Source organism: Salvelinus fontinalis, chromosome 34, assembly GCF_029448725.1.
Source record: "Salvelinus fontinalis isolate EN_2023a chromosome 34, ASM2944872v1, whole genome shotgun sequence".
Lineage (NCBI taxonomy): Eukaryota > Metazoa > Chordata > Actinopteri > Salmoniformes > Salmonidae > Salvelinus > Salvelinus fontinalis.
The window spans coordinates 17721801-17746024 of record NC_074698.1 but is presented as its reverse complement, the minus strand read 5'-3'; the positions used below and the strand labels follow the sequence as shown (position 1 = coordinate 17746024).

At 45.2% G+C, this 24224-nt stretch overlaps 3 protein-coding genes across 3 annotated transcripts in view; 2 read left to right on the top strand and 1 right to left on the bottom strand.

Annotated features, from left to right (window-relative positions):
- LOC129833364 (paralemmin-1-like) overlaps window positions 1–8888 on the top strand; it is a 29239-nt gene extending 20351 nt beyond the window's left edge. Inside the window, exons 3-8 of the mRNA XM_055897910.1 lie at window positions 178–258; window positions 1927–2006; window positions 2243–2321; window positions 5108–5135; window positions 5404–5487; window positions 6110–8888. Of these exons, the coding sequence (XP_055753885.1) occupies window positions 178–258; window positions 1927–2006; window positions 2243–2321; window positions 5108–5135; window positions 5404–5487; window positions 6110–7056 (1299 nt within the window). The 3' untranslated portion in view covers window positions 7057–8888. The remainder of the gene's footprint in view (window positions 1–177; window positions 259–1926; window positions 2007–2242; window positions 2322–5107; window positions 5136–5403; window positions 5488–6109) is intronic.
- Window positions 8889–11100: 2212 nt separating this feature from the next.
- Window positions 11101–15620, top strand: LOC129832753 (titin homolog). Its single transcript, XM_055896753.1, has 3 exons — window positions 11101–13586; window positions 14593–14681; window positions 15015–15620. Exons 1-3 carry the CDS (start codon window positions 11174–11176, stop codon window positions 15111–15113), a joined length of 2601 nt encoding a protein of 866 aa, XP_055752728.1. The 5' UTR covers window positions 11101–11173; the 3' UTR covers window positions 15114–15620.
- A 3566-nt stretch (window positions 15621–19186) lies between these two features.
- LOC129833925 (anoctamin-10-like) lies at window positions 19187–21442 on the bottom strand. Its single transcript, XM_055898748.1, has one exon. The coding sequence runs from the start codon at window positions 21440–21442 to the stop codon at window positions 19187–19189; it is 2256 nt and encodes a 751-aa protein (XP_055754723.1).
- Between the last annotated feature and the right edge of the window lie 2782 nt (window positions 21443–24224).

The window sequence follows — 24224 nt, the reverse complement described above, 5'->3', positions numbered from 1 at the left end:
TCAGTAGAGCTTGAAAGCAGTGTGAGCTGTGGGACTCTGTGGTGACACATGTCTGAGATGCTTAATTACAGGAAGTGCTCCTAATTAGGTTCAGAAACATAATTATATCTCTACCTCCACTCAACCCTAAATCTCTCTCTTTTTGTTGGTCTCTTTCTATTCTTCTCCCATCACCAGGACAAGCGGCGTAAGCAGCAGGATGACGAGAAAGCAAAGAGGGAGATGGAGGAGGAGTGGCTGACGCAGGCCCAGCGCAAGGTCTGTCTGGATCTGTCTGTCTGTCCTTCCCTGCTGTCCTGTTGCAGGGAGCCACATGTCTGGCAGCTGGTTCGCATGCCCAGGGTGGAGCCCTCCTGTGTGATGATAAACTCAATTAGCTCCATAACACCAGACAACATCCCCAACACCATGAGGTGTCCTGAGGCACTCTATTCCTCTGTATAATAGTCTTTTTCTTCCTCTTTCCTGTTCACCTCTCTTCTGCTCATCATTTTACCATGACCTCTGCTACCATGACCTCTGTAACGGAGTAAGAAATCACATGAAAGACAGGAACTGAAATGATGAGGTGGTTGTAGAGAAAGAGGGAGGGAGTGAGTCAGAGTGAGAGAGAGAGAGCTGTGCATTTTGTTGATCTTTGTCAGTAACTCTCTCCTCCACTGGGACCACCAGCACTGATCCCTGTTGGACCCCATTAACTCCTTCACGTCAGATCAGTGGTGGAGTGGCTAGAACCGCTCCATCAACACATATGACTCAGGCAGCCGCACACACAAATAGTCTACTCTACATTACTGGGTTTGCCTGAGGATGTGTGCTGTGCTGGCGACACCAGCCTTACACATGGCAGAGGAAAGAGAGTTGTCTGAAGCCACAGGGCTTCCTTCTTCCTCAGTGTGAAGTGTGAGAACAGTCTCTTGTTCCCAATCAGCCCAGCAGTTAGAGCATCTCTGTATGCACAGCTCACTTCCCCTCCTGTCTTACATGTATTTTCTGACTCTGAGCACAGTAAGAGACTGGTCCACACGGAGCGGGCACATACGTTCCATCCAAAAGGTTGTCTTGGCAAATAGTTGTGAACACATAGTGTCACCACCACTCCAATATAATGTTGTGTCATTGTCACCACTGTCTGTCTGTTGTTGTGGCTTGGCTTCCTCTCACACTCCCCACATCGTCGTATGACTAATTGATGAGGCTTGGAGCCAGGTAGGACTATGTTCACCCCTAGGCTTGGTGTTGTCATACCTGAGTTGGAATGAAAGGAGGACCCCTCCTTTACTGTACCTCTGGGCTCTGGAAGGTTTCTGCTTCAAAGGTTGAAAGGGAACTAATTGAGTCACAGCCAATGCAGGTTGGTCCATTTACAAACACTCTCAAAATTAACATGGTGAGGTTTATTATTGTCAGTCTCAATCAAACCCCTTGTGATCAAGCCTACACCCGGGTTTGAGGACGTGTGGCTCTCTGAGCCCTCTGTGAGGGAGCCGTAGTTGGGGGCAGTTTCTCCCTCACAGACAGACAACACCAGGCTCTTGGCCTCACTCATCTTGCTGGAGATCCAAAATGGCAGCCAGAGCTCTGTGTCTAGGGGCTGTTTGTTTTGGTTACTGCATACTGGATAACCGTTTCAGTATTCATAGAGACAGAAGGCTTTTGTTTTTGTTAGCTTCTTTTGCTATGGGGAATTTGAGAGAATAGGCTTGTTTTGAAAGGATGAGCTGGAAGTTGGAGGAGCTGCATGCTGAGAGAGATGGCTCAGAGCATAGGCCGTTTCATGCATATGCTAACTGCACAGGACATAGCAGACCCTAGTCATAGTCACCAACCCTCTTTCTCTCTCCATCCCCCTCTCTCTCTCTCTCTCTCCATCCCCCCCTCTCTCTCTCTCTCTCCATCCCTCTCTCTCCAAATCTCTCCTCACAGCGGAAGTCCTTGAGGGACCAGTGGCTGAGCGAGAACCCTCAGCCTGTCCCTGGGCGCAGCGCTGAGAACCACACAGAGGAGTGAGACACCCACGGCACACACAATCTATCACTCCCCATGCCTGTTGGCTGAGGGAGTTGATATGCTCAGATGTTTAAATATCTCTTACATAAAGCACTTGATACTGACCCTCCCCTGAACTGTAGTCATGCCTCTGCATGTATGTATTGTATATGTGAATGGGTTTGTATGTTAATGTGTTGGTTTCACGTGTTATGTGGTGTTACGGTCATCATCGTGTGAATGTGTGTATTAGGTTGCCAACTGAAGAGGATATAGTGGAGGTCATTGAATCCACAAGCTACACAGTCACCAATGCCCAGAACCACAGCCAGGCAAGTGGAGAAAGCAGAGACATTCTGAGAACCTGAGTTTCAATAAGATTTTGAATATACTTATTCAATTAAAATACCTCTGTGCCATATTAAATATCATATCAGATTTTCCCCATTATATACTGAAAAAAAATATAAACGCAACATGGAAAGTGAGCGTTTCTCCTTTGCCAAGATAATCCATCCAACTGACAGGTGTGGCATATCAAAAAGCTGATTAGACTGCATGATAATTACACAGGTGCACCTTGTGCTTGGTACAAGAAAAGGCCACTAAAATGTGCAGTTTTGTCACACAACACAATGCCACAGATGTCTCAAGTTTTGAGAAAGCATGTAAGTGGCATGCTGACTGCAGGAATGTCCACCAGAGCTGTTACCTTAAGCCGCCTTTAACGTCGTTTTAGAGAATTTGGCAGTACATCCAGCAGGCCTCGCAACCGCAGACCACACGTAACCATGCCAGTCCAGGACCTCCACATCGCCTTCTTGACCTGCGGGATCATCTGAGGAGGGGGACGGGGGTGCTGAGGAGTACTTAGGTCTGTAATAAAGCCCTTTTGTGAGGAAAAACCCATTCTGATTGGCTGGGCCTGGCTCCCCAGTGGGTGGACCTGGCTCCGAAGTGGGTGGGCCTATGCCCTCCCAGGCCCATGCATGGAAGTCCTTGAGGGACTTCTCGCTCACCATTAGAACCCTCAGTCTGTCCCTGGGCGCAGCACTGAGAACTACACAGAGGAGTGAGACACCCACGGCACACACAATCTATCAGCGCCCCTGCCCAGTCATGTGAAATCCATAGATTAGGGCCTAATGAATTTATTTAAATTGACGGATTTCCTTCTATGAACTGTAACTCAGTAAAAACGTTGAAATTGTTGCATGTGCATTTATATTTTTGTTTAGTATACTTTTTTACCCCAATGGTGTGTTTTACTCAATATTCTCAATGTTTTTACATCAATAACAGCTGATTCAGTTTGGAACTGTGTAATATAAATAGCTTCGATATTTCACAACTACAGCAGTTCAAGATCTTTTCCCTCACTAAGCCTTTGATTCTACAGATTGATGTTCAGCAGAAACCACTCTTCTCTATAGTAAAGTATCCCCTTGTTCATGTAGTTATGACCTTTTCAACAGATTGGTTTTTGCCTCCCTTTGGAAATCAAACCACAGTACATTGCAAAGTGTCTATCCCCTGTTTTAAAGTAGGAGTGTATGTATGCTACCCTATGGAAAACTGACTCTGACATTTAGTGACATTATAGCCCTACACATTGGGGGAGCCCTAAAGGGTGTCTGGCTATTGACTGACAGGACTTTGACCCCGTACCAACTGTGAACTCTACAGGGGAACATACACTGAGCGTACAAAACATTAGGAACACCTTCCTAATATTGAGTCGCACCCCCTTTTGCCCTCAGAACAGCCTCAATTCGTCGGGGCATGGACAAGGAGTCGAAAGCATTCCACCAGTAGCGGTGCGTGGGTAAAATCACTGGGGCCAAGCCAGAAAAAAAGTGATAATTGCGTTGTTTGCTCTATAACCTGTTAGTTCATATGCCTTGCCACTGTGATATATAGGCCGAAGGCCGAGACAATAAGATGATACAGTGGCAGAAAAATTCAACCACACCTTTGTTTCATCACAAAACCGGAGAGTAATCTCTGTCCGGTAAAGTCCACAAAGCATATTGCATGTAACAAACAGTTACATGACCTACAGCATGGTGAAGAAAGTTAATGTTTCCGACATTTTCGGACTGCTAAACAACTATTGATTTAGAACCACGGAGAGTTACTGCAAGTCGCAATGAAAACAGGAACTGCCTCCACTATTCCAGCACAATTTCAACTCAATTTGAAACCATTTCAACATTTCAACATCATCAAATCACCTCTGCTTAATCTAATACAGTGACAACTAAAAGATACCAAAAAATATTTAGTCCAATCAACATACGCCAAACATGATGTGGCTGTCCATGGTACCAATGTGTATGTGTGTGTGTGTGTGTGTGCGCATAAGTGGAAAAAACATGTTGACTCGCCCTACTTAGACAGAAACGCCAATGCCATCCTCCTCTCTTTCCTGTTGACGAAACAGGCTATCACTCTGTCATACAGTACACACTTGTAGTTTTTGTTGTCCTAGGCTACCTGGCTAAAATGCTTGCTCGCTAGCCCAACTTCCTTTCATGGGCAACGTTACCTAGTTAACATTAGCCTACTACGTCTAGCTACATATTGAACTTCCATCCTCAGTTCAGGGGCACAACAATGTATGAATTTATGGTTGGATCAGAATCGCCGTTATATCATTGTCCAGTACGGAGAATTAAGTAAAACCACAAGTCCAAATCCTTATCTCCATCCATGGCTAGTTTAGAAAAGGTGACATCAATAAGGGATCAGAACTTTCACCTGGATTCACCTGGTCAGTCTGTGTCATGGAAAAAGCAGGTGTGTTTTGCACACTCAGTGTATATAATATACTGGCCATTACTTGAACTTTTACATTCAGGTTCATGTATGGTCCATATTTAGCTCACACTAACACTTGGTAAGGAAGTTCTGTGTGTATTCATCTCTAGCACTCATGGTGTGACGGAGCTGAGCCCAGCGCCACGCTGCTCTAATGGTTACTGTGACATATTTATGGCAGTGCGCAGGGCCTGGGAGAGATCAGGGATGAAGAGGAAAGTGTTTGGAGGAGACAGTGACTCTAGGAGCGATTGGACCAGGGGTTCCACTTAAAATGGTCTCCTCTGTTTCCCCATAGGCTGACATTGAAGAGGGTGGGATACAAGGTAAGCTTCACCTGCAAGGTCCTTTAGCCCTAGGCCTGGATATCTCGTTTGTTCTCACTTTCTCTTAGACCATCCTGCATGTGACTGTTCTTTCATCTCTTTCTGACTGACACTAATGTAATCAGGGTGACAGAATGAAGCCACAGCTGTGATTGTTTTATAATTGATATGATATAACTCAAACGCATGATTGTCGCGCAGCACATTAGCATTTGTATATGGAAAGTACAATGGTTTTGAATTAGCTCACTGTATCTTTATCTTTAAGACATCATCAGAGCTGCTGGGGGTCAGCTCCCTGGGCCAGTAATGGAGAGGGTTCTCCATGAGAATGGACTGGAAGGTCGATCAGGTACTGTTTGGGGAGGATTCCACCACAGAAATGTGATAGTGCTCATCATCATCCACACCTTTGATTTGGGACGGGCCCAGCCACAGTTAAAATCTATACATACCTTCACTATGAGGGAAACCATATTTCTCTCCATATTTTTCTCAATATCTGTTCCTGTGGCTGGGTTTTGCCTCCAGGGTATGGCTTAACAATGTGGCTGGCTGGGTTGAAGGGCTGGAGCATAATGCAGGCGATAGTTATATTTAGCCCACTTTGTTTCTCTTGGTACATTTCTTATGCATGCTGGGGGCTATGGAGAGTGGAAAGGGTACTGGGTTGTGCACTGTGAGCCTGGACATTGACCTTGTGTTGTTTACTCATGTTGTGCAGGCTGACATTAGCAAAGAGGGCTCTGACATATGCCACAAAAATGTGCCTCCTCGCCCTTCACCTACTGGTAATGTAGGCCATCCTTTAGGGGAAAGGCTAAATTGATAGTATTTGAGTAGTGGTATGGGTAGAATATAACATTAATGTTTTAAGTTTCTATAGCCCAGGTAATCCATGCTCTGACCATGGTTCCAAATATAGTGACTTGACTGTTATATTGCCCTGGATAATTTATCCCTCTGTGTTTCAGTGCTGGGGATGGTTGCAGTGCAGGTGGAGAGGGATTCAAAGACAGGGGTCACCAAGATCAGGTCTGTGGTGCCCGTGTCTGGAGCACCCAGGGCCTTGGGGGAGACGGTGTTCAATGACAGCAGGAAGAGCGTCCACCACGTCGGCGGGGCAGAGGGGCAGCCTTCTGCTGAGGAGCTGGGACAGCTCCTTAGTGTCATCAACAATGTCGGGATGCAAGTGCTGCTGGATGAGATCCCAGTTGTACCACAAAAGAAGGCAGAGGAGAAGATAGAGGTTGGTGGTGGGATGGAAGAGGAGGTGGACAATGTGGAGGACCCTGCCACACCTACAACCCTGGGCTACACTGAGGAAGAGGTTGAGGTTGTGGGGCATGAGAATGATGAGATGGACGAGGAGATAGAAATAGGAGTGGTGGAAACTGTGGAGGGCCCTATCCGACCGACCGACCTGGGCTACACTGAGGAAAAGGTTGAGGATCTGGGCTATGAGGATGATGAGATGGACAAGGAGACAGGAGTAGACCTTGTGGAGGGCACTGTCACACTGACCTTCCTGGGCTACACTGAGGTAAAGTCAAAGAGCGAGGGTCTGGGCCATGAGAATGATAGAGAGTTGGTGGAGGTGGAGAGGGTGATCATTTCTGACGCGGGTGAGGAGGAGATTGTTCTTCAGTCTCCGGTTCTTGGGTCTGAGACTGAACCCTTCCTGGGCTACACTGAGCAAGAGGTTGAGGCTGTGGTGCATGAGGATGATGAGGAGGACGTGAGTGGATTAGTTGTCTTTGTGGAGGGCCCTGTCCCACCTGTCATCCTGGGCTACACTCAGGAAGAGGTTGAGGATCTGGGACATGAGGATGATCACCCCAGACCAACCCCACGTTACAGAGCCGAGGAAACAGGAAAGAGGGCATCCAAACACAATACCAAGTGCTGCTCTATCATGTGATTCTGCACATGATAGAGCATCACCCCCCCATTCCTCTAAGCTATGCCACTCATGATGAATGGTCTGTATGCGTGGCCTAAATCTACAACATTGTCTAAATTGCACAGGATGTGCTCCAGAGAAGCGTGCCTTTGCTCCTCCTCTAAAATGTCACTGGTATACTCTGAGACTACAGTCCCACATGGCTTGTGTCATGGAGTGTTTACTGTTATCCTCCTCTCTTCAAACAGCTCTGTGAACAGACTCCAGTGTGACTGTTACAAAGCCCTTCTGCCTCCTGCTGGACACAGTTCAGTAATGCAACTAGGTTTTACTGCCAAAATCCCAGCAGCACTCATCTCCCGCTCCTCTGCCTTTGTGATTGGTTGTATCAGCCCAAAAAAAGTACTCAGCATTATGTCCTCTAGGAATGAACCAAAGATGAAGAATAGAACAACCACTGATTTGTTTCTTTTTGGAAATAGATTTTTAAATATTAATCTCAGAAATGCCTGATGTGCCTATTTCAATTTCAATGGCAAATAACCCTTTTGTTCTCTACTTTTAGAGTGTCCTCATCAGTAATACAAATGTAATGGTTATGAATATGATACTATATTCCGTCAGTGACCAAAACAGTCTGTTAAAGAAGGGTTGGTTGTCATTACATTTATTCAGTGCGATTTGTATGTGTAAGTGTGTTTGATAGTTGAATTTTGATTTAGCCATGTCTATTAAAACCTCTCTGGGATATGTGGGACAGTAGTGTCCCACCTGGCCAACATCCAGTGAAAATGCAGAGCGCCAAATTCAAATAAATTACTCTAAAAATTAAACTTTCATGAAATCACACATTCAATATACCAAATTAAAGCTACACTTGTTGTGAATCCAGCCAACGTGTCAGATTTAAAAAATGCTTTACGGCGAAAGCAAACAATGCTATTATCTGAGGATAGCACCCCAGCTAACAATCACAGACCATCATATTTCAACCCTCCCGGCGCGACACAAAACGCAGAAATAAAGATATAATTCATGCCTTATCTTTGACGAGCTTCTTCTGTTGGCACTCCAATATGTCCCATAAACATCACAAATGGTCCTTTTGTTCGATTAATTCCGTCGATATATGTCCAAAATGTCAATTTTTCTGGCGTGTTTGATCCAGAAAAACACTGGTTCCAACTTGCACAACGTGACTACAAAATATCTCAAAAGTTACCTGTAAGCTTTGTCCAAACAGTTCAAACTACTTTTGTAATACAACTTTAGGTATTTTTAACGTAAATAATCGATAAAATTGAAGACGGGATGATCTGTGTTCAATACCGGAGGAAAACAATTTGTAGCATGCTTTCTGGTCACGCGCCTCTAACTAACAGTACACTTCACTGGAGCCTCATTCTGAACAGGGCTACTTCTTCATTTCTCAAAGGAAAAACCTCAACCAATTTCTAAAGACTGTTGACATCCAGTGGAAGCGATAGGAACTGCAGGAAGGTCCGTTCGAAATCTGGATTCCCAATGAAAACCCATTAAAAAGAGAGTGACCTCCAAAAAACATCTGAATGGTTTGTCCTCGGGGTTTTGCCTGCCAAATAAGTTCTGTTATAGTCACAGACATGATTCAAACAGTTTTAGAAACTTTCGAGTGTTTTCTATCCAATACTAATAATAATATGCATATATTAGCATCTGGGACTGAGTAGGAGGCAGTTTACTCTGGGCACACTTTTCATCCAAGCGTGAAAATGCTGCCCCCTATCCTAGAGAAGTTTTAATGAAGGTGGATAAAAAAAAAATGGAATGTGTGTGTGATTATCAAAACACAATATATTTCATATTCTTAAGATTTTTGTTTGTCTCGTTCTTTCCTTTTGATTAGCAGTAGCAACGTTCCTGTCAGGAAGTTCATGTATAGGACTCTTTATTACAAATGAGCTGTGACATACCATTAAAGACACGCTACGGAACTTTGGCGACTATTAAGTATTTTTTTTTACCTCTCGCTTTGGGCTGGATGTGTCAATGTGTAGTTCATACATACTTAATATATGAGCAGAATTACTGTCTTACCACAATTAGCCTTGAAATCCCTAGTATAAAAGAGATACTATTTTTCTGGAAGATGTGCTATGCCATTTTCCCTAAAATGTTCCCCACGTGGGCCAGCTCTGTAGCAATTTGAGTTCTAGTGAATGAGCTTCAGCCCCTTCGCCGTTTGAGTGACAGGCAGTCTCACCTCTCACGGGTCTCAGCAGCAGCCTAGCAGCATCATTCAGACAGAAGCCTGGACACAGCCACGACACTGCAAACAGGTGGGTCTCTTTCTTATTATTCATTTTACAGTACCTTGCCGTATTCTGATATTATACTGTTAGTTACCAACATTTTGTCATTAATAGCACTCACAGATGCATATGATTAATTTACATTTTATTTCCATAACCCATTTAGTTTTCATAAACTAATAATAATGGTTTAGAACACTATGGCTGTTATTATTGATCACGAAGTAACAGCTCATACTCTTGAAACAAGCGTCTAGTTTTATTTTAAAATATATATATATACAGCCTACAGTTTATTCCCACATAAAGGCTTTAAATATTTGAGATTTCAGGATATTTGATATTTCAGGAGGTAAAATGTATAATTAATTGTGGTTTTCAAGGAAGAGCTTGTATTTGTATCACTGAGAAATGTTTGGTTGACTTCCCCTTAATGGAGGAGATAAGCTCATGAAATATCATTAATATGTTGTGTTGCGATGCAATCACTTCATGCATTGTGTGGCTGGCTTTTTGATAATCCAGGGCTGGAGTATGGCTATAAGCCTGAGGGTAAATATAGACATATAAATCTCACCTGCACCTGAGGTGACTACAGACGTAGGAATTTAATTTCATCACTCTTTTGTTTGCTAAGGATTTTCCTGCACTACAGAAAACACAAACTTGTAGTGTTTTTAAAAGTTTGTAATTTCCATTTTGAAATTTCAGACTTGATTTGCCCTAACAAAATTTTTATCAACCCCTACAAAAATGGCATTTAATTATAATCCACACAATAATTCACATTTCCTGCTGCTGCATGATTTTTTTTCCTGCTGTAGCAAACTCTTAAAATTAAGATCATGCATCTGTAGATTACATGGGAGCATTGGTAATTAGACATGATAAGGGACAGAACTGCACAACCTCAATGACAATGACAGTTCTGATCAGTTTGCCATTATGCATAGTAAAAAATCTGGTGTCATTTTAACAGGTGTGGTGTCTGGAGACATTCATGCAAACGACAGACAGTAGACATGAATTTTCATAATGTGGTTTACTGGTTCTCACAGGTAGAGCTCTCTAAATTGGCTGGAGAATAAATGAGTATGTTGTCATGAAGTCAATGTTTTGAGCTTAAGGCTGAAAGTGATATGGCTCTGGAGGAAAAGGCTGTGAAGGAGGCTCCTGTAGCAGATGCATAGTGGATGTGCCAGACAGTGAAAAGCTGATTACTCTTCCCCCTAGTAAGCAGAACTCTGCTCAGGTCAACTGCATCACCATTGTAGTGTCAGCTAGTAACTATATCAGGTGAGAGAACAGAATGCACTACAACTTTCAGATCATGTCCTTCATTTTAAAGCTTAAAAGGTGAAGTTGCAATTTGTGAGTATATATTTATAAAATCCAAGTTCCATGTTTTAGTGATGTGAAACTCTCATACTGTAATCAATTCCCATAAAGTCACATTATGCCAGGCCAAAGCTGGCATAATGACAGTCAACCTTTCTTTCAACTGATCTGACAGCAGTCCTCAAAAGAAACTTGGGCAACAGCAGATTCACAAACATTTACTTTATTGTCCTATTTCTGCTGGTAAAACCTGACATCTACGACATTGTTATAAAAATTGACATTTTTAGTACACACTTGAAAGACTTCAACACATTTCATAACTATTTGGTTTACTGAATGGTAGACCAACTAAGCCTTGTGGTGTATGTTTTTTGAAGGGGCTCAAATAACATGCCTCTAATTGCAAAGTCATTAACATATTTTTCAGATTGTGAGACTGAAACCAAAGACAGTGAAAGGAGAAAAATAAAATATTAACAGGTGTGAAGTTATACCCCATCACTATGGAAACAGAGCCCATGGTCAGCCCCCGATCTCCTAAGAGTCCAGTCTCCCAGGAGGATTGTGGTCTCTGGATGGAGGTTGGCTGTAAACCGGCAGAGGACACAGATATGACCAAAGACAACTCCTCCCTGACTTCTGGGGAAAAGCCCTGTGAGGCCTGGCAGGCTGCCATACCACCTCCCCCTTTGGTCAGCGTAGGCCACCCCGATAGGATGGAGGAAGATGACGACGTCTTCATCCTTCCCCCACCATGCAAAGACCCCTCTTGTCCAGAAGAGGGCAGCACTATGGAGCCCAATGTTGGGGCCATAAGCGTCACAGAGGCTAAAGAAAATCCCAGGAGCTTAGATGGAGTCCAATCTGAGCAGCCTAGCAGCACTCCAGTCATGGACAAGGCTACAGTAACAGTGGAAGAGGAGCAGCTGACTGAACCGAAGAAGGGAGGATCTGTGGATATCACAATGCTGACTGGAAGACCTGGCTCTGCCACGTCACCAACAACAGACGAATATAAAGCAGTGGGTGCCAGTAGCCCTGAGCAGCCACATCCGAACATGGAAGCCAGCATTCTGAAGGAGACAGATCCTGTCCCATCATCACAGACAAGAGAGTCTGAGCCAGAGCACTGCCTTGACAACAATAGTCATCCAACCCATGAAGGGACCATCATAGAGCCAGAACATTCAGACGAGAGTAACAATGATGTTGAGGACATGGTCGATGGTAGATCACTAGACTACGACATGACCAAAGACGAGTGGGTCAGGAGAGACAGTGCTAGCAGTGACGTCCAGTGCCTCCAGCCTCACCTATCTATTTCAAGAGGCTTATCCAGAGAGCAGGTATCAGTGCCCACGCCTCAGTCACCTGCCTCTGAGCAGCAGGAGCAGCAGGAGGCTGGCAGCCTGACAGTATCTGAAGACATCCAGCAGGGGGAGCAGCTGCTGCATCGCCTGCATCTGGTGCAACAGAGACAGGACGGACAACAGGTGCCACAGGAGCCTCCGCCCTCACACCAGGTAGCCATGAAGACAACCAATCAGGATACAGGCTACCAGGAGGAAGAGAGAATTGAGTGTAGGAAGGAAGAGGAAGAAGAGAGTGAGGGAAGCGGTGACGAGAGAGAGCAGGGAGAGAGAGTACAGACTGTTGAGGTGGAAGAGAGTGCAGCGGTAAGTGAGGAAGACACAGAGATTCCAGAGAAAGAAGATATTGAAACAGTGGCAGGAGAGAAAGCGGAGGAGGTCCAGTCTCGTCCTTCTGCCCATCTCAGTGTCCAACCTATGGTCAGGATTGAGATGGAATGCAGTGACGATGACCAGAGTGACAGCGGGGTGTCCACTGACTTCTCCCCTGTCAGCACAAACGAGATCCACACGACCACAGCCCCCATCATAGACAACAAGGCTCCCCCACCCCAGAAAGAGACTCCCATCGAGAGGGAGATCCGGCGATCTGCTGAGAGGGAGCAGAGCCTGCGGCGGTCCAGATGCATGTCAAACACCCAGGAAGGTCAGGAGGTGGTAGACATCCCCCTGATGAAGACTCCCCTACTGGCTAAGACACTGTCCTCTAAGGCAGGGCCGGGGCAGGGCGCTGACTGGCAGTTCTCAGAGAAGAAGATGCAGAAGGAAATCAGCCAGGAGATCCAGAGGGAGCTTGTCCTGGTGAACATGGGGAAGATCCCTGGAGTCTACAGCAAGGGAACAGTACGCCAGATGAGGGAGAGGAAGCTGCTGTTTGAAGCCTTCCAACAAGGCAATGCAGAAGGACCCACCAGGCACAGGAGACCCCCCACCACAGCAGGCCTGGGGATGAGAGGTCATGTCTACCCCTCTGTGCTGGAGAGGACGCGTAGCATGGAGCTTGTCTCTTTCAAAGGCTACCCTATCTCAAGAGCCCACTCCCACCAGATGTTTGACTTAAAGGGCCAAAAGGATGCTAGCTCAGGCCAAAACCCAAGTGCAGAGAACCAACCTGCCGGTAAAAGAGCAGCGAGGAAGGTGGTTATTTTGGAAAGTGACGACACAATCATAGCCCACTATCCGAACCGAGAAAGAGGAGCCCAGCGCCTCTACAGAAGCCTAGACTGCCTAAGTATAGGGGGCACTGTCTCTACAGAGGAGGAGGCCACGGATGAGGTGAGGGGAGAACAGCCAGGGGATGAGGACGAGGGCTCTGACATCCCCAGGGAGAACCCCTTCTTTAAGCTGCGTCCCTCACTGGCCATGAAGCCGGAGGTGGAGAAAGACATCCGGGAAGCCAGGGAGAGGGAGGAGGAGCTGCGCAGGCAGAGGTGTAGTCTGTATGGAGAGGCAGGAGTCAGTGGGGGCAGGCCAGACGGCACAGAGGACCACAGCCCAGACTCACCTACCACACTCATTCCCTCATCCTCCTCTTTCACAGCATCAGGTCAGTGGACATGTCCTGTATTACATGTAGAATTCCTTCGTGTTTGAATTGGGGCAAAGTGAGGGGGAGAGTCACATGTTAGAATTTTTGCAAAAACTATTTGTTTGTACCATCATGATATGGTGTTGCATCAACGTATTATAAACACACCTAGCTGAAGGCAAGTGGATAAGCCAGTTCATTCATTCCACAGCACACATTCATCTCAGCCCAAGCACTTTAATGTCTGCCAATTTGCATTAGCATCAGATAATGTTATTATGGGCACAGTATTGTCGTCAACTTAGTGTCATCCCTGTCACCAGGGGTTAGGGCAAGATCACTCTGCCCTAACACTTATCTGAATCAGCAGTACATGCCACAGGGGGACTTTGTAGGATGTAACCAAAGTTACCACAGCAGTACAATGGCCAGGAAGTTCAGATCAAGGGTGTTCTGGGCATCTGCATGTTTGAGATGGCAGATATGTCTTGGGGGACAGCAAAGGGTTAGGGTTCTGTGAGCACAGTGCAGTCACAGCTTATTCCTGTCATGTAATGTAGAATCATATGAGTGTATATTCTAGATTGATAAACTTGTGGACATGGGGATATATATACATATATATATATATATATATATATATATATATATATATATATATATATATATATATATATATATATATATATATATATATATATATATATATATATATATATATATATATATATATATATATATATATATGGCTGTGACCTGTGACAATTGATATTAGGGGTCTGGGGGGGACCAGATCATTGACTTTGACTTCTAGCATGATTCAAATAAAATGAACTAGTTCCAAAAATAGCCATCGGAGGAATTACAATATTAATTATTGTAACTGCAATGGATACATTTTCAAATGGTACAGAGTCTAGAAGGAGTTTGTATTTTTATTTAGCAGTGTTTTGGAGCCTGCTTGATCAGTCTGTAAATCATTTCCTTATCCCATTTCCTTATTCCTTATCCTGCCTCTCTGCAGTTGATGGCCGACAATCCAAGGGGAAGTTGGATCGGACCTGGCCTCCTCCCAATCCTAAGAGTGCTAGGGAGAACCCTGGACAAACACAGGTACAGCTCTACTTTCCTAGAAGTATCCTCCCTGTGACAGGACCACAACATGTCATTCACTCACAAGCTTTGATTGCAATTATACTGTATGTCTGTCTCTGCTAGCAATGAAACAGTAGTTCAGTTTAGAAGCGGTGTATTTACGCTTGCAAAGCTGACCTCAACATTTATTTTCAGAAGTAACTGGCCTATAATGTTTGACATCTGACAAGGGATGTGGTTATATTCAAGTTCTGTGTGTGGCTAAATGGAGATTGACTGACATGTAAGAAAACCTAACCTGCTAATCAGACTAGCTAAATCCATTTCCTGTGTCCTGCGTTATCTCTCCAGGAGCCCAAGGTTTACAAAGCAGGCGGCCAAAAAACTCCTCTGTGGCAGCGTTGGGAAGCAGGTATGGTGAACGGGCCACTGCCACGGGAACAGGACTGATACTGGAGGTCACCAATACCAGGACTTCTATACCATTAATTTTTCAAATGTATAACTAAGGAACTAGGATGGTAGAACTGCATAATTCACTACGATGGCAGAAACTTGAATTAGTATTAGCTTGAACATTCGATGCTTTGTAAGACTAACACCTGTTTTGTATATAACATTACAATTTCATTACAAATATTCACAATGTACAAAAGACATCCTCTCTCATTTAACTGCTCTCCTTGTAAAGGTTTAACTGCTGTTCAGTGTTCGATCAAAATGACAAATGTCATCCACAATTCAGAGAAATGTCATTATCAAGGATTGCATAAATGTGAAGGTAATCAAAACTACTATAAATGTTTCAATAAACGTACAAATGCCGTAATCATATCTCAGTCCGTACATATCTCCGTTTTGTCCCATCAGGCTCTGCTTATCAGTATTGTACAGTTTGTTAATACAATCTAGTGAGGAGAAATTAAGTGCATACATTAAATATCCTTTTCAAATCAACTCTGTCTAATTTATCTTGCTACAGGAAAGTTTCTGTCCTTCATGTTATAGTCACGTGTGACAGTGAACAAACAAGGACCTACAGTAATTGGCATTTACATTTTCTTTGTTATATGCTTGGACCCAGATGCATTTTGAAAGCCAGATGACTATTATCCTGGGTGCAACCATGTTTGACTCAGCAAGCATAGTTAGCTGACCATAACCCACCCAGTCTACTCCAACATGAGCTCGGGCCTCTGTGGCTAAAGCTAAGGTTTCACTGTGGGTCTCTCTATCTGCCATAAATCACAAGTTAGAGGTGAGACAGACAGCTTGCTGGTCTCTCAATGATTGGCTGGAGTATGACATAATGACATGGAGTAACCAAAGTTCAGTCCATCAACATACACTGCTCAAAAAAATAAAGGGAACACTTAAACAACACAATGTAACTCCAAATCAATCACACTTCTGTGAAATCAAACTGTCCACTTAGGAAGCAACACTGATTGACAATAAATTTCACATGCTGTTGTGCAAATGGAATAGACAAAAGGTGGAAATTATAGGCAATTAGCAAGACACCCCCCAAAACAGGAGTGATTCTGCAGGTGGTGACCACAGACCACTTCTCAGTTCCTATGCTTCCTGGCTGATGTTTTGGTCACTTTTGAATGCTGGCGGTGCTCTCACTTTAGTGGAAGCATGAGACGGAGTCTACAACCCACACAAGTGGCTCAGGTAGTGCAGTTCATCTAGGATGGCACATCAATGCGAACTGTGGCAAAAAGGTTTGCTGTGTCTGTCAGCGTAGTGTCCAGAGCATGCAGGCGCTACCAGGAGACAGACCAGTACATCAGGAGACGTGGAGGAGGCCGTAGGAGGGCAACAACCCAGCAGCAGGACCACTACCTCCGCCTTAGTGCAAGGAGGTGCACTGCCAGAGCCCTGCAAAATGACCTCCAGCAGGCCATAAATGTGCATGTGTCAGCATATGGTCTCACAAGGGGTCTGAGGATCTCATCTCGGTACCTAATGGCAGTCAGGCTACCTCTGGCGAGCACATGGAGGGCTGTGCGGCCCCACAAAGAAATGCCACCACACACCATGACTGACCCATCGCCAAACCGGTCATGCTGGAGGATGTTGCAGGCAGCAGAACGTTCTCCACGGCGTCTCCAGACTCTGTCACGTCTGTCACATGTGCTCATGTGCTCAGTTGCGAACCTGCTTTCATCTGTGAAGAGCACAGGGCGCCAGTGGCGAATTTGCCAATCCTGGTGTTCTCTGGCAAATGCCAAACGTCCTGCACGGTGTTGGGCTGTAAGCACAACCCCCACCTGTGGACGTCGGGCCCTCATACCACCCTCAAGGAGTCTGTTTCTGACCGTTTGAGCAGACACATGCACATTTGTGGCCTGCTGGAGGTCATTTTGCAGGGCGCTGGCAGTGCACCTCCTTGCACAAAGGCGGCGGTACCGGTCCTGCTGCTGGGTTGTTGCCCTCCTACGGCCTCCTTCACGTCTCCTGATGTACTGGCCTGTCTCCTGGTAGCGCCTGCATGCTCTGGACACTACGCTGACAGACACAGCAAACCTTTTTGCCACAGTTCACATTGATGTGCCATCCTGGATGAACTGCACTACCTGAGCCACTTGTGTGGGTTGTAGACTCCGTCTCATGCTACCACTAGAGTGAGAGCACCGCCAGCATTCAAAAGTGACCAAAACATCAGCCAGGAAGCATAGGAACTGAGAAGTGGTATGTGGTCACCACCTGCAGAATCACTCCTGTTTTGGGGGGTGTCTTGCTAATTGCCTATAATTTCCACCTTTTGTCTATTCCATTTGCACAACAGCATGTGAAATTTATTGTCAATCAGTGTTGCTTCCTAAGTGGACAGTTTGGTTTCACAGAAGTGTGATTGACTTGGAGTTACATTGTGTTGTTTAAGTGTTCCCTTTATTTTTTTGAGCAGTGTATAAAACACTGTCATGATGTGACTCAGGTGAATAGTGGAAACATGGTTCAGTTTTAACACCAGAAATGTTGGAGTCGAGGGTTCACTACTTTCCTGTTGGCAGGTAACATAGAATGACAAAACAGAACAGTCTATATTGTTCAATACTAAGAGTCTTGTCATCAGCAGATTAATTTCAAATCAAATCTAATTTTATTGATTACATACACATGGTTAGCAGATGTTAACGCGAGTGTTGCGAAATGCTTGTGTTTCTAGTTCTGACAGTGCAGTAATATCTAACAAGTAATCTAACAATTTCACAACAACTACCTTGTACACACAAGTGTAAAGAGATGAATAAGAATATGTACATAGAAATATATGGATGAGCGATGGCCGTGCGGCATAGGCAAGATGCAGTAGATGGTATAGAGTACAGTATATACAAATGAGATGAGTAATGTAGGGTATGTAATCATTATATAAAGTGACAATGTTTAAAGTGCCAAGTGATACATTTATTGAATCCAATTTTTTATTATTAAAAGTGGCTAGAGATTTGAGTCAGTATGTTGGCAGCAGCCACTCAATGTTAGTGATGGCTGTTTAACAGTCTGATGGCCTTGAGATAGAAGCTGTTTTTCAGTCTCTCGGTCCCAACTTTGATGCACCTGTACTGACCTCGCCTTCTGGATGATAGAGGGGTGAACAGGCAGTGGCTCGGGTGGTTGTTGTCCTTGATGACCTTTTTGGCCTTCCTGTGACATCGGGTGGTGTAGGTGTCCTGGAGGGACAGCACCTCTGGAGAGCCTTACGATTGTGTGCGGAGCACTTTAGGCCAAAGTCTAGAACTACAATAACTTTCACATTATATTATTTTTAAGTTATATCTTAAAATGTAGAAGAAAGAACCCAGGAGACTACCTGCTATTTCTGAGTTGCAATTTAGAAAGCAATAGCAATGTTTGAAGGATCAAAGGCTAGCAGCACCCTCTTATGGCAATGGAAGGCCTGGGTGGAAGTCCATAAACACTGTAAAATGCCCCTGTAATCTAGTAATGTGCAGTATCTTTATTAATGCAGATACATATTTGATACATACTGTAGCTAGGTCATGTGTTTACCAAACATATATCAGTCTCAAAAAGCTGATCATTAAAACAGGAGGACTTTCTCCTACTAGGACTTTCTCCGGTCTGTGATCAGACTCAGTGGAGAGTGTCTAATCTGTGAGGTCACAGACATGACCACTGAGTTTAGCCTTGCTTAGCACCATCTGTCAGTCCCACTGCCAGGGCGGAAGGACTCCAGTCACAGTGTTAATTGTCTGACTGTTATCACCATTCAACATAGGCCAAAGCCTGGGCATAGCCTACAGTAGATGGGACAACGGTTAAAAATGACTCTCTAAAGATCCCAGATATAGATGTGTGAGCTTGATTTGTTTGAGAAAGCTTTCTGTACTCTAATGTCAAGTTGATAGACTCTGTAAAATAAAAATGATACCCCTACACACACACACAAACAGCACACCTACAGTATGTCAATCCTCACTCCTCACTTTATTTGCAGGACACAATGATCCTCCCACAAAGCCTAAAGCTGAGTGGCTGCTACATCTCTACTGTATGTGAGAGTGCTGCTGCTGCTGTTGGTGGTGCGGGGGGCGATGGAGCCTGTGGAGGTGGGGTTGACGAGTCTCAGGCCGCTCTGCCTTTCTGCCAACAAACCAGGCCAGGTGGAGGAGCAGGAAGGTGACCGCCCCTCTCAGGCTCAGCAGCAACAGCTGCAGCAGGAGGAAGGCCCTGAGCATTTCCCACCCAGGATAACTCAGGAAGAGAAGCCTGAACTCCAGAGAGGACCACAGCAGGAGGGAGTTGAGCAGGACAGCCAGGGCCTCAAAGCCACAGAAGACCCGCTGCCACAAAACATTACTCCCGGGGGATGTTCTAGGGAAGGGGCGGCGTGTGCCTGAACACAGGTGCCACAAGTCCATGCAGGATTTAGCTATGATGCTCAACAGGCACCAGAGGGCACACTGGGGGTAGATGCCTGAGAAGAACATGACATAACAGTAGGAGATGAGGAGCTCCAGGTAGCTCCAGGTCTGGGTGTCACACGGTGGTCTGTTGCTCTGCTCTGTGATCTGTCTAAGGACGGGAGACTGATGTTCCTGGTGGGCGCGGCCAGGGGGAGTTCTCATCCTCCTCAGGCGGCGCAATAGCGTGGCGGACAGTAGCTTGATGCCCAGGTGGGTGGCCAGCTGCACAGACAGGTGGAAGCGCACCATGGTGAGGTCATTCAAGATCAGAGCCCTGTAGAAGTGGACGGAAAAGTGGTTGAAGAGGCAGGAGAGGATAACCTCAGGGAGCAGGGGCTGTTGCCTTGGTGACTGTTGCCCTGGCGGCTCGGGATCAAGGCTGAGGCTTTGGGACAGTTGGAATGCAACACAGTCCATCCCTGCCATGGCAACCGTGAGGGAGATTTTGGGGAGGTAGACAAGGATGTTGTGAAAGAGGAAACTGAGCTCTTCTCTCAGGAGGAAGTCCCCCACTAGTCCATCTAGGTGTAAATACATCAGGATCAGGATGGAGGAGAGGCAGAGGGTGCAGGTTAGGAAGGCAAAGGAGTGTTGCAGTCTCCTCAAGCTCATCTTTCCAAAAGGGTGGGCATCAATCTGGGTCTGTGGTGGTGCTGTGCCCTGTGCCACCCTGGGCACCGCTGCTGCTGTTGATGAGTGAGTGTGTGACGGATGAGTGACCACAGTCCCCCAGTCCCTCTGCAGGGCTTTGCTCTTCTCCCCCCAGCCCTGCAGGAACAGCTCTGACCACACCACACTGGAGAGGGTGAAAAAGACCAGGTTGTTCCCCAGCCTGAGGGGGTAGAAGGAGAGAAACATGGACAACGTGGATTTTAGGAGGAGAGCACTGACCAGCGAACCCTCAAACCCAAAGTAGAGGGCCACCGCCTCCCCGAAATAAGCCCTGATACCTTCCAGCAGCTGCCAATCCTCTCTCTGGCTGAAGGGTTTGAGACCACACCAGCCAGCCCACCACCTCCCCTGGAGGCTCTGAAGCAGTGGGGCTTCATGTAGGGGGTAGATGCTAGTTAGGACTCTTAAGCGGGACAGACTGGCCATCACTGGTTCTCCTGGGAGGAGGGGAATCCGCTGGAGCACCTGAATTTCCTCCCCCTCCCCCACTCTCAGCCTGTCTAGGATCCTCTGCACCAGGGTCACACACTCAGCCGATGACAACATCCCACACACCCCCTCCGTGGGGCGCGTCCTCCCCAGGTCCCCCACCTCCCGTGCCTGACCTCCTATAGGGCAGCAGGGCTTATGTCTGAACAGAAGGTCCTCGTCAGCCTCCAGGAGCAGCCGCTCTGGAGTGGCCCCCACCACCATGATGGCACCCCCGGCCCTGGTCCTGCTGATCACTCTGGCCAAGAGGTCCAGTCCCCCCAGGGGCTCGGGTGTAAGGATCTTCCCCAGGAGCCAGTCCACAGTGTCAGCCTCCACCTCAGGGTGGAACTCCAGCAGAATCAGAGAGGTGATCTCATTGAGGTGCTGCACGGGGAGCATGAAGGCTGCCATGGTGACGTTGGTGAGTTCTTTCCTCCATGTGTTCCCTCCTCCTAATAACATGCTGTCCCGGAGGGCGGTCATGACTCCTTCCTGGTGTTGACAGGGGGTTCTGCGTAGTGTTCGCCAGCCCCCTACCTCCTCTCTTCTCTTCACAGGGTACAGGGACAGGGCTTTGATGGACAAGATTGTCTCAGCACACAGTGCCACAGGGATGTATGATGACACTAGCTGTAGCTGTGAGAATGTCTGACAGTGGGGCAGCACAGTGCGGTTCCATTGTGACATCAGCATAATGTCATAGAAGAATTTGTGTCACTAGTTAGCACAGCCACAAAGTCAAAATTAGCTTTTTGGTTATAATTTAAGGTTAGGGTTAGGCATAAGGCTAGCAATGTGGTTAGGGATAAGTTTAGGTTAAAAAAATATATTTTAAGAAGATAAACTGTAGAAATAGGTGGGGTTTAGCGATAATTTTGATTTTGTGGCTGTGGTAACTAGTGACAACCTAGAAGAATGTCTTGTCAACAATCTACACAAAATACTCTGTTATGTAAAAGTGGAAGAAAATGTAAAAAATACAAAATAAAACATTAATATACCTTGATTAGATAAGTATTCAACCCTCTGATTCAATACATGTTAGAAACACCTTTGGCAGTTATTGCAGATGTGAGTCTTCTTGGGTAAGTCTCTAAGAGTTTAGCACACCTGTATTGTGCAATATTGGCCCATTATTCTTTTCAAAATTCTTCAAGCTCTGTCAAGGTGTAGGGAATCATGGCTAGAGAGCCATTTTCAAGTCTTAGATTTTCAAGCAGATTTAAGTCAAAACTGTAACTTGGCCGCTCAGGAACATTGACTGTCTTCTTAGTTTAGCAACTCCAGTGTAGATTTGGCTTTATGTTGAAGGTTATTGTCCTGCTGAACAGTCAATTGCTGTGGTTTTCCTCTAGGATTTTGGCTGTCAGTCTTTGCCAATGTCAAGCATTTTTTATTTTTTTATTTAAATAGGCAAGTCAGTTAAGAGCAAATTCTTATTTACAATGACAGCCTAAAGGGGAACAGTGGGTTAACTGCCTTGTTCAGGGGCAGAACAACAGATTTTTACCTTGTCAGTTCAGGGATTCAATCCAGCAACCTTTTGGTTACTGGCCCAACGCTCTAACCACTAGGCTACCCGCATACCATGATGCAGCAGCCACCATGCTTGAAAATAAGAAGGCAGTTATTTAGTGATGTGTTGTGTTAGATTTGCCCTAAACATAAGGCTTTGCATTCAGGCCAAAAAGAGTATTCCTTTGCCATGTTTTTTTTCTTTTCACTATTACTTTGCATACACATGCATGTTAAAACATTTTTTTTAAACATCTTCATATTTTTATTCTTCTTATCACTGTCATGTAAGTAATTATTGTGGAGTCACTACAATGTTGCTGATCCATCCTCAGTTTTCTCGCGTCACAGCCATTGAACTGTGTAGCCCAATGGCCTCATGGTGATATCGCTAAGCAGTTTCCTTCCTTTCCTGCAGCTCAGTTCAGAAGGACGACTGCATCTTTGATGTTTCTGGGTGGTTTAATGCTTCATCCACAGCATAATTATTAACTTGACCATGCTTAAAGATATATACAATTCTTGATGTGTTATTGTTACCCATCTACCAATTACTGCCCTTCTTTAAGAGGCTTTCGAAAAACTCCCTGGTCTTTGTAGTTGAATCTGTGCTTGAAAAACAATACTTGCCTGAGGGACCTTACAGATGTATGTACAGTATGGGGGACAGAGGAAGGGGTAGTCATTTAAAAATCATGTCAACCCCTATTATTTCACACAGAGTCCATATAACTCATTAAGCAAACATTTTATTTCAGAACTAATTTAGGCTTTCCTAAACAAAGGGGGTGAATACTTATGCAGACTATATTTTAGTTATAGATTTTTTATTAAGTTGTAAAAATGTGTAGAATTTTCTTTTCACTTTGACATTATGAAGTATTTTGCGTCGAATTAATGGCAAAAAAATTACAATTTACATCTATTTCAATCCCACTTCGTAACACAACAAAATGTGAAAAAGGTTCAAGGAGGTGTAAACTTTCTATAGGCAATGTAGCGTTCATACTCTCATAATCAAAACATACAATATCATTCATTTACTAGCCTGAAAATGAGTGGTCAATTCCTCTTCAAAAAGTAAAAAACAGTTGATCCAATTAACAGTAATAAGTAGGTCTATTGAATTAGCACAGCAAGGAGGCTCTGTGGGTGGATTCAGACATGTGATACCATCTTTTACCAGAAGATGGTGATATCCCCCTTACAAATAGGAGAAAGCATTTCCTATACAGTACGGTAGTTCCACAAAGTCACTACAAGGTTAATATGAATCAGGGTGTTGCTGACGACTGAAAATAATTTATGCGACTTGTGTGACTAATCCAGCTATGAGTCACTAATATCCTACTTTGTGATAGAACACTGCTACCTGCGATGTGCACCAGTTAACACCAAGCAAAAATAACAGCTCAACAACACCGCCTGCTAAACTGATTCGTTTTTCTATTTCTGAAATGCCATTTAAATATGAGTTCCCCTCTGACTCATAGGCTTGTATACAAAGCCTGCAGTGTAGTGTTTATTATGCAATTGATACAGTTGAGTCTAACAAAAGCCATTGGAGCGATGCCAGGCCTCACACAGCGTTCCAGCATTTCTTGGAAACCCATTGGCTGACTTTCGGAATTTCTTCCGGGAAAATGAATATGCATGCCTCCAGCCAGAAAACAGCAGAGAAAACAGAGAGTGGGGAAAGAAGAGGGTGAGAGAGAGGAGGGCAAGATGCAGGAGTGAAAGAGAGAGACAGTATGGTCCATTCTTTCCAGTCTCACTCTCCCAGTGTTCGTCAATATGAGGATCAGTCTGTGTGGCCTCAGGCAGAGTGTAGCTGGGACAGCTCTGACATCACCACTCCTTCAAATACCCTGAGATGAGATGAGGCCCAACAAACTGCCAGCAGAGACAAGCCTAGAGGATGACTCACCCAACCTCACCCCCATCATACAGAGTCCATCAG

What these genes read in the sequence shown, in the direction of transcription:
- LOC129833925 (XM_055898748.1), bottom strand. Translation starts at nt 21,442, where the DNA reads ATGCTGATGTCACAATGGAACCGCACTGTGCTGCCCCACTGTCAGACA.
- LOC129832753 (XM_055896753.1), top strand. Translation starts at nt 11,174, where the DNA reads ATGGAAACAGAGCCCATGGTCAGCCCCCGATCTCCTAAGAGTCCAGTC. An exon ending in CTCCTCTTTCACAGCATCAG is followed by an intron (nt 13,587 to 14,592) that starts GTCAGTGGACAT and finishes GCCTCTCTGCAG; the next exon opens with TTGATGGCCGACAATCCAAG. An exon ending in AGAACCCTGGACAAACACAG is followed by an intron (nt 14,682 to 15,014) that starts GTACAGCTCTAC and finishes TTATCTCTCCAG; the next exon opens with GAGCCCAAGGTTTACAAAGC.